The sequence below is a fragment of the Asparagus officinalis genome, chromosome 7, assembly GCF_001876935.1.
Source record: "Asparagus officinalis chromosome 7, Aspof.V1, whole genome shotgun sequence".
In the NCBI taxonomy this organism is placed as follows: domain Eukaryota; kingdom Viridiplantae; phylum Streptophyta; class Magnoliopsida; order Asparagales; family Asparagaceae; genus Asparagus; species Asparagus officinalis.
Window position 1 is genome coordinate 34,662,059 of NC_033800.1, and position 9,952 is coordinate 34,672,010.

Genomic DNA, 9,952 nt, shown 5'->3' on the forward strand with positions numbered 1-9,952 from the left:
AAGATTAGTATGTGCATCAAACCTAACATATGAACAAGTGGAAAGTGCCAACTGAAGGAGTCAGTCATCTACTCAACTCATGCAGATGTGTGTCTACTTGAACGATTAGTTGCACGGAGAGGACCACGCACTTTCTGAAACAGCAGCAGAAGCTTATTCAGATATGGATGAAGAAGGCAAGAACGAACATGTATGGAAGAGCCGCTGTTGAGGCACGACCTGCTTATAAAACCCAACACTAAACGAATACGATTAAGTAAAACTAAATTGTGTTTTGAGATTCTAGATTTAAACAAACAAAATTCAACCTATTAGGGGACGGCACAACAACAAGAACATTCTCAACTAAACAATCGTCAACATCCATGAGAAGACCAAGACAGATCCCATATCACTCATGCAACTATCTTCTCACCACATAATAAAAACCTAAAAGCAGAAGAGCTGCAAAAGGGTATATAAACAAAATGATGCCGATTTATATAAATATAAATCAACAGGATAAAAAGTAGTATTTCGATCCATCTCATCATCCCCATCCGCAGCACGGCTTAAGTCATCGTAAAACAACAAACAATTGCTCGCAAATACATAACAGAATGTAGCTTATCATAAACTGAGAACACTGTCTCGCGTCGGCGCGAGTGAACAGAAAGTTCAAAAGGAAGAACAGAATACTTAATAAAACAAGCTAAATTGATTTAAATAAAATAAAAAAGAGGTCTCGGGCTATTATTCCCTCAAAACCCTAGGCCATCGACTCACTCGGTCTTCTGATAAACATAGGTAAGGCCACACTTACCGCAGTAAGCCGTCCTATTGGGGTGGCTCGCGCATGAAGGTCCCGGCGCCGCACTCGCCGTTGGGCACTCCTTCTCAGCCTGATGACCTCCCGCTGTCGTCGACTTTGTAAGAACTGAGCACGGCGAGCTCACTTCTTCTTCTTCTTGTGCTTTGATCTTCTGGCTTCGTGTAACGTTCTTCTTCTTCCTCTTTTCTTCGCGCCGCCGCGGAAGCGGAGACGAGGGGAGGGTCGACTCCTTCTGGATGTTGTAGTCGGCCAGGGTCCGCGTCCTCGCAGCTGCTTGCCCGCGCGAAATGAGCGCTGCTGGTCTGGGGGGGATCCCTCCTTGTCTGGATCTTGGCTTGACATTGTCGATGGTGTCGGAGGACTCCACTCTAGGTTATGGTTTGCCGTTAGGTTTTCACGAAGATCTGCATCTTGGCGGCGGCGCGGCGGCGGCGGCGATGGAAGGATTGGGTTTGGAGGAGAATCGGGCGAGCTTTATAGATTTTTGGGGGATGGTCGGGTCGGGTTGTTGTTAGGGTAATTGATGCGCCTGCGGGCCTTCGGGGTAAAACACTGATGGAGTGGAGGATTAAAAATTCATTCATCTTAAAGCGAGGAGAGGAATATCATGAACTGTTGGACAATTATATTATAAGTTTATTATTATAAAATAAGAGAGGGTAACACTAAACCGATACTAGGCTAGGGATCAGTTCGAATACCATGTTGTTTTATTTGTTTCTATACTATTTTTATCAAAAATAAAATACCATGTATTTGAAAACCATAACGCTTTTTTCGCTAAATCATCCTCAAACATAAAACACAACACTTATTTTAAGACATCTTTTAGGTGTTTTAAATTTGTTGTTTTGGTTTTGAGTTTGAGGAGGTGTTAATATAATATTTAATATAATATACTAAATATAATTAATATAAAGTTATTATCGACATACTTATTATATTATACTATATTATATCATGCTATAGTATGTTATAGTTAATCTAATATATTAGTAATATTTATTATACAATATAAAAAATATAATAATTAAAATATCTTACATAATAATATAATAACATATTAAATACTAGTATCTAATGTTGACAATGAATTATATAATAATAAATAATTATAAAATATGATATAATAGTCACATATTTAATAATAAAAAATAATATAATAATAATACAATGTATAGTAAATGTAATATAATATATAAATTATTTATATATTATATAATAAATAATATAAAATATTATAAAGTAAAATAATTTTAATACTAAAAAACTCAATTAATACAAATGTTAATGACATAATAATAATATTCATAAATATAAATATATTTTATTATGTCATAATAATATATACAGTATTTTAATAAACTACATATTTGAAATTATAAAATTATTGATACTAAAATTTTTAATATATTAATTAATTATTAACATTATTTCATACTATTTGTTCTTATTTAATAATCGTATATATAATTATAATTAATAATAGCATATATTATTTAAAATATTAATAATGCATTACAAAACAAATAATATAAAAATATTAAATATATTATTATTAAATATAGTGTATAATTATATAAAATTACAACACATTAAAGTACAGAAATTTAATAATACATTAACAATATAATATGATTATTATATTTATAATACTATAATAATGTAAACTAAATATTATAATATTTTATTTATAATATATTTTTTATAATTAATATATAATATATTAATAATATGTTTAATACTAATGTTGTGATGGGTCAAACTGTCGATGACCAGAAACACTCAACATGGTGTTCTTAAAACACTTTAAGGAAAAAAACACAATACCATGATGTTTTATTATAAAAACACAACAAGAAAAACACAATGGTATCCAAACAAAGCTAGTGATTTTTTTTTAGTATGTGGTGTTTTTTCTGCCAATTTGAATTTTCTTTTTGTAGTTTCGTTTAGTAAAAGCAATTTACTTTATTTTTATACAAAATGGCCAAATAGTTGGCGGTAGTTTTGTGAAATTTACTCTGTTTCCTCCGCTGGCAAGTGCACTGAGGCCTTCCAATAGTTTTTTTTTTTTTTTTTTTTTTTTTAGATTGCTTGGCACGGCTATAAAAGTGTGCAAGATAAAACACTTACAAGCTTTAGTTACGAGAAAATGGCGCTACGTGTAAAATCTTTCATTTTTGCTCTCTAGATTCCAAAAATGAGACCTGCATAACTTTTGCCCTTCATCCGCTATGATGATAAGTGAGCAGCACTTCCACTGTGTTTCATTAATGTTTGTCAAGGGTGAGCTCACCTTCACCAGTTCTACTTTCACTTCAAAATGTCGAACAACCTAGGTAACGCGTACCGCTTTTAGTTTTGGTTTGTGGCCATCCATTATGCGCATCACGGCGAAAGGAAACATTCTATGTGACACCACACCATAGATGCAAACCCCTCTCACGTAATAAATGATGAATTACATAGAGCCTTAATGAGATGTCTACAACTTGATCAATACTACATAGAATCTTAATGAGATGTCTACAACTTGATCAACAACCTCTTTTATGGACAGAGAAAACAAGAAATAGAAGAGCAGCAGCTCATCGATTTTGGACATAATTCTAGCACTCAAGCAAAGCACTCACGCAAAAAAGGGAACCAATAAATGCTCCTTTTCATTATAAATATATGTAACTTCTCATTCTCATAATACAACAAAAAACTCTGAAGCAGTTTCATCACAAGCGATGTAAATGTTAATATGATCTTACATAAGCATGAGGAAACCATTTGGGCAAAAATGAATTTTTCGCTTTTACTACTAGCCAATAGAAGAAATAACAAGGGACATGAACCAATGCCATTGCAATGTACCTGTCAGTTGCATGCATATCGGTGTGAGTATCAAATTAAAGAGAAGAACAGTAGAAAAGGTTTAATACAGGGTAATGTGATTATATACCATGCAGGCGCCCAGGGAGTCGATAGCTCAAGAAAAGGATATGGCCACCTGAAGAAGCATCAGTAGTTTTAGGTTAGAAAGTAGATATTTTGCAAGCATTCAAAACAAAGATTCAAAATGTCTATGTGGTTCTCTTCCGCAATAGCGATTTCGCTAATCAAATGTCTTCCAGAAAAGATTTGGCAAAGTGATTCAAAAAAAAAAAAAAGTTTTCACGAAGTTTTCGCATGGATCTTGGGATCATTATCATCTCTACACATTTATAGTTTTTTACATATTGAATCCATTCTCATTTCTACCAAAGAAACAAATGTGTATATACTATACATCCAATTTTTTTATCTTCCTTCTCCTCTTCTNCGCTGGGCATTGAGCTGGCCCTAAAAACGCAATAAACTCCCAAATGGTTAAGGATTAAAAATGCCCAAACTGGTCCACAACCAAATTTCCACCATCTCATACAGCTATACTTCAGCCAAAGTCTAAAAACTAACCAATCTGAGCCTGCATGATTTATCCCTAATTATAAGGATTTGAATTCTATGGAAGGACCTGAAACAAAATGTTGCAACAAAAGTAGTTATTTTTTCAAGTAGGAATATGCTCACCAAGTAAACCCACAGGCATGCAGGATCCATTGAAATACAACATATATACAGCTGAAGAAGACAAAATATGCCATACGGAACCAGGGAAATGGCTGGAAAGAGGACCAGATTTAGACAAAGATTATTTGAAACATTGAAGGTAGCCACTATATATCATCTACAAAAGGTAATATACTCACCAGGCTATTGAGAAGAGTATCAAGTAGAAGAAAGACGAAATTGAGACTATGCATGCAAAACATTAACTGCAAGCAAAATCAACATTGCAGATCAGAAAACTAGACAGTACATAGTCAAGAATAAGCTGAGATCAACTACTGCAAAACGAACAAAGAGCTTTTATCCCAAACCCTGAGATTATGTACATGACACCCTTAGCCTTTCAGTTCAGTAACAACCAAAGCTATGATGAAAAGAAAAAGAACAATGAATACACAATCCAAAAGGATACGAAGCCTCTTGACAAAAATGATGACTCAAAACTAGAACGACACAAAATGTAGCAAATGGTGCGTAGAATTTTGCTTTGACAGCAAGCACAGATGCTCTAAAACTTTTGCTTGCAATCAGTATAACTATTAAAAAGCTGGTACCAGCAAGAATGAGCCAGTCAAATTTATTTCCATTACTGCTTGAATTGCAGACAGATGTATTAAATAAATGCCTCAACGGTAAAACTTCACAAGTAAGACCAAAAGAATAACATTCAAAGTATTGGATTCACAACAAGTATTAAATCTAGACATCTGGAAATGCAATAAAAGGTGAAAACAATAGCATGAAGGGCCTTACTATTCATCTCAAGTATGACCAAAAGAAGACACAATGTTTTATTTAGAGAATATCGAATTAAAGTTTACTAACCGCATTAACAGAGAAATGATCGCTCATAAATGGTGCTAGAAGACACCAAAAGACAATATCTGTCAGCATAACAGCACCTGCACAGATCTGCAAAATTAAAGAATCCAGAATCATACTGTCAATAGAAATTATGAAACATGATATAAAAAGAAAAAAGAAATTAACAAAACTATCACTTTATAGAGGAAACAGCCAAAGTTTAACTAAATTGCAACTCTTGTCATCCTAATGTAACTTAAAACTAGAAGAGTGAACTTTAAAAGATACTATATGGTGTCATATCTACAATAAAGAAATTAGGGAGAGTCATTATAGCACCAGTGGTGAAGCCTCTAAATAGGAGGCAAGAGGTCTAGGGTTCCAATCCCACCTGCACCAGGTTATGGCCTTCTTTTAAGATAAAAGGTTGGAAATTATACAACTATGCGAAGACAGTAGCATTTATTGTGGATATGCTGTACTGGTCTTCTTTGCAAAAGCTAAAGAGAGATTTTAACCTGATAGATGATTTGCATTGTATATCCCAATATTCCAGCTCTTTTCTCTTTCACTTCTTTGTCTCGTGATCTGATTGCATTGTTTTCTCTGAAATTCAAAGTTGCGTGATCAGTTTCTTGAATTTCCCTTTTAAGAAATTCATTTGCCTCTTCATCTTGCGTAACACCTTGTGCACCTTGTTTGAAATGCATCCAACAACCATGTGCAGATATCACGGTACCAATCTACAAGCCAATAGATTAAAATGAAAAGAATGAGAAATAAATGCAGATTCATGGAGACTAAGAAATCAAGGATGAAACTTCGGAGGGGGAGAGAGTTGCAAGCTCCATTAGGAATGCTTTTCGTATGAATACAAACAAAAACATAAATCACTGTAACAAATTGACAATTTCTAATTCATTATATCAATTGAATGAAGTGAAACACATACCGCAAAATAAACAATCACCAATGTAAAGGTCCATCTGCAGATCACCCATCCAGTAAAAAGGAGTCATAAGATGGAATAGATGAATGAACTTTAGAATACTACTTTAGGATATTTTCAGTATTAGTCAAGTTTCATTAAGCATAAATTTTCACTAAGCATAAATCACTGGAATCTAAGCTATCAGAAGAAAATCTGAACTTAATGATGAAGGGTTAAAAAAAGGGTGTTTTGTAACGCAGCTTGCTGCAGAGATGTCCTATATCTCAAACTTAATAAAGAAGGGTTAAAAATGGTGTTTTGTAACGCAGCTTGCTGCACAGATGTCCTATATCTTATATAGTAGAGGAGCTTAACAGTTTGAAGCACCAGAAATAAAAGCAACTATTAAAAAGAAATGTTATGCCTCCAGAAAGAGTCACCAATAATAATAATAACAAGAGCATAAAAAACACAATCAGACAGTAACCTATACTGTAAACTGAAACAGACAGTAATCTATAATGTAAACTGAAAGTAAACAGACAGTAATCTGTACTGTATACTGAAAGTAAAACCCTAGATCCCACTTGGCAACTTGTGATGATTCAATTTTTTGCCTTTATTTCTTTTTTCTTTTTTTCTTTTTTTAAACAATCCTCTCAACTTCTCCACTCATAAAATGTAGCTCTTAATCTCTCCACTACCCTAATCCGATTACTAGATTCAGGTCCAATCCTTTAACATCCTACGTACGATACAAGAAATTAAGTTCAAACAACTATTACATTACACTAATCCACAAATCCTTCCTTATCCTCACAATCTCCACCCTCCTTTTCTCCGTCTCCATCACGGTTCATTCTAAAGTTTTTTTTTTGTTCTCTTTCTTCTAAATTGTTGATTTGTTTCTTTTTTGTATAGTTTATCGAAATTTTTATTTCATGGGCTTTTTCGTGTTGTTCTTTTCAGGATGATGAGAGTTTGAGCAGATGGAAAGACCAACTCTTAGGAAATGTAAAATTGAACTCTATTGGAGGTAAGTTTCTCACTATCGTTTGAATTTTTATTAGTTTTTAATAATTTTAAAAGATCTCTGACCACTCCCTTTCTTTTCTTTTCTTTTTTTCATTTTTCATATATATAACTCAAATAGGCTTCTGGATTTTGATTAATTCTTCTAAAAAATCTATTATTAGAACCAACTGAGTCTAGATGGTACCAAAACCATCAACATTGTTAAGCAGTAAAGGTACACAAGGGATATACCAAAGTTTTACCAATGGCTGTCCTAGGTTGCTCTCATACCATCTTAGAGTCCCTAACCATTACACCAAAACTCCAAAGTGATGATGATGGTTGAGGATTGTAATTTTATATTAATTCTAACAGTATGATGGATTTTCCTCCTTCAATAAAGCATATATTACACAGAAGATATTTCAGAGCACTAATGAACCTTTCTATGCACTTTGACAAAAATAACCACATATTTGAGAAAGTCAATAAAACATGCACCATAAACACAAATTGAATTTAAGTAATGCACAAAAAGCTTCAAATTTTTCCAATCCGGTAGCTCAAAAGACAAACATAACTATTCAATCAATCCCTTTTCCACAAATGTTTTGAAGGCCAGAAGTACTAAAAAATACTTTTTAAAAGGTTTAATGAAAAAATGGACAAAATTTATATGTCTATAGCTTTGGTATCAGTCTTATAAGTTTGTGCCAAAAGCGTGGTCTAATCTTAGAAGCAAGAGAGGGACTTGCCAAAAGACCAAATCCATGTATTATCAACTGGAAGATATAAAACTTAGGTTGGACATGTTATTTAAGCTCAGAGAATAGGCCCCAAGTTATCCTTCTGCAAGAGAAAGATAACAAAAGGGGGGATATTCATATAGGATGAGATATAATTCTCAATAACACATGTCAATGGTGGTATTTGTTTAGACATTATTTGAAACACTTGCCTAAATACACTACATTAGGGTTAGATATGTGCCAATCGGGGAAGAAGATAATTCCAAGTTTAAATATAACTCATGTAAGTTAGTCGACATTTCACTTGGACTTCTGATACAACTTCAACAAAAACAATACCATGGTGTTAACATTGAGGCATCTAATGTTGCATATAGCCATATACTAAGGTAGGACGAATATAATTTTCTTTTTTTAGTTGAAAGATCATTTCTTTCTCCAAACATATTCTTGAATTAGTTCAAAGCTCAAAGTTTCAAACAATCTTGAAAGATTCTCTAGTATCCTTCTGCCTAGACAAAGATTTGATTTTAGTATTCCGGTCTCAAGACTCTCAACTAACGTCACGTGTACTGTTTAAATCAAAACAATAATAGAGAATTCAGAACCCTAAAGTTCTCTTATAACATTGTGCTCCCAGCAATCCACATTCTTCAAAATTCACAAATAAATCACATGACCTAAGTCATTTAATCTCCCAATACACATAAAACAAAAAAAATTCCAAAATAAACAAATCATATCAAATAACCCTCACGTTTAGTAATAATCCAGGTTACTCGGACACATCATTTTGCATGTCGTGTCCCTGTCCGACACATGTCCAAGTGTCCAACACGGATTCTCTGCGAACACGCCATAGACACGTGTGGTTCAAAGTAAAACCGAATTTCCCTATTATTTATACCCTAAACTAGTTTCTTTGGTAATATTGGGTTCATATCAAAACCAATCGGACCCGAAAACTAAAATCCATTACTTCAATATTTGAAAACACCAATCGTATTATCTCATGCTATCAAAACTAAACATTTGTTGTTAAACCTTATTCTTTGTTTGATTTAAGTTGATTATTAATTGTTATAGAAAATAGAAAGAAACATACAAATACCATAGGTATTTTAATTTAATATTCGATCTAATGTAAGATGTATATACACACACATATACACACAAACGTACACACACGTACACACACAGAGAACAGAGAGAATAATGTGTATGCTTGTTACTAAGCATAAATATGGTGCTTGGAACTGAGGTGGCACATATAGGGGTTGTTTGGATGTTTTTGGTAATTGGTGGTAACTGAGAGTAGTTATGATAACATTTGGAAGTGGGTCGTCCACCTCAGCCTAACAAGCACAAGCTTTCCACCCCAATTCCTTTCCCTCTGCTAGGGAGATGGCTTTGAGTGCCACCTCAACAAAATGGGCTTGTTTTTTTATGAACCAGATAAGGTAAAGAAGGTAAAGTTGGTATTGGATCCCATAAAAGCTCTATACCTTATTTTCTCTCAAATACATTGCAACAAATGACCCTTAAAGATCTCCACTTAAAAATGGTCCCCACTATTTACTCACTCATTGAATGAGTGGATGAGAAGTGGTCACCTCACTACTAAGTATCAAATTTGATGCTAGGTACAAGGCATACTCATTATTCTCATATATGTGTGTGTGTGTGCGTGTGTGTGTGTGTATATATATAGAGAGAGAGAATAATGTGCATGCTTGGTACCAAGCACCATATTTGGTGCTTGGTAGTGAGGTGACCACTTCTCAGCCAACCATTCGATGGGGTGAATAAATAAGTGGGGATTATTTTCAAGTAGACATATCTAAATGTGTGGATGATAATAAGCCACCTCACTACCAAACATACTCATAATCCAAGCACCATATTTGGTGCTTGGTAGTGAGGTGACCACTTCTCAGCCAACCATTCGATGGGGTGAATAAATAAGTGGGGATTATTTTCAAGTAGACATATCTAAATGTGTGGATGATAATAAGCCACCTCACTACCAAACATACTCATAAT

At 33.9% G+C, this 9,952-nt stretch overlaps 1 protein-coding gene and 1 pseudogene across 5 annotated transcripts in view; both read right to left on the reverse strand.

Annotated features, from left to right (window-relative positions):
• On the reverse strand, positions 460 to 1,221 carry LOC109848595 (annotated as a pseudogene).
• Positions 3,444 to 9,952, reverse strand: part of LOC109848593 — a 10,182-nt gene continuing 3,673 nt past the window's right edge. Inside the window, exons 2-9 of one of the 5 annotated variants that reach the window (XM_020418174.1) lie at positions 6,168 to 6,201; positions 5,910 to 5,958; positions 5,734 to 5,821; positions 5,237 to 5,323; positions 4,552 to 4,617; positions 4,373 to 4,464; positions 3,765 to 3,812; positions 3,444 to 3,676 (exon numbers count right to left, since the gene is read on the reverse strand). In XM_020418174.1, coding sequence (XP_020273763.1) covers positions 3,559 to 3,676; positions 3,765 to 3,812; positions 4,373 to 4,464; positions 4,552 to 4,617; positions 5,237 to 5,323; positions 5,734 to 5,821; positions 5,910 to 5,958; positions 6,168 to 6,201 — 582 coding nt within the window. In that variant the 3' untranslated portion in view covers positions 3,444 to 3,558. Of the gene's footprint in view, positions 3,677 to 3,764; positions 3,813 to 4,372; positions 4,465 to 4,551; positions 4,618 to 5,236; positions 5,324 to 5,733; positions 5,971 to 6,167; positions 6,202 to 9,952 lie in introns of all 5 variants that reach the window. The other 4 variants (XM_020418173.1, XM_020418172.1, XM_020418171.1 and 1 more) reach the window with 4 other exon arrangements.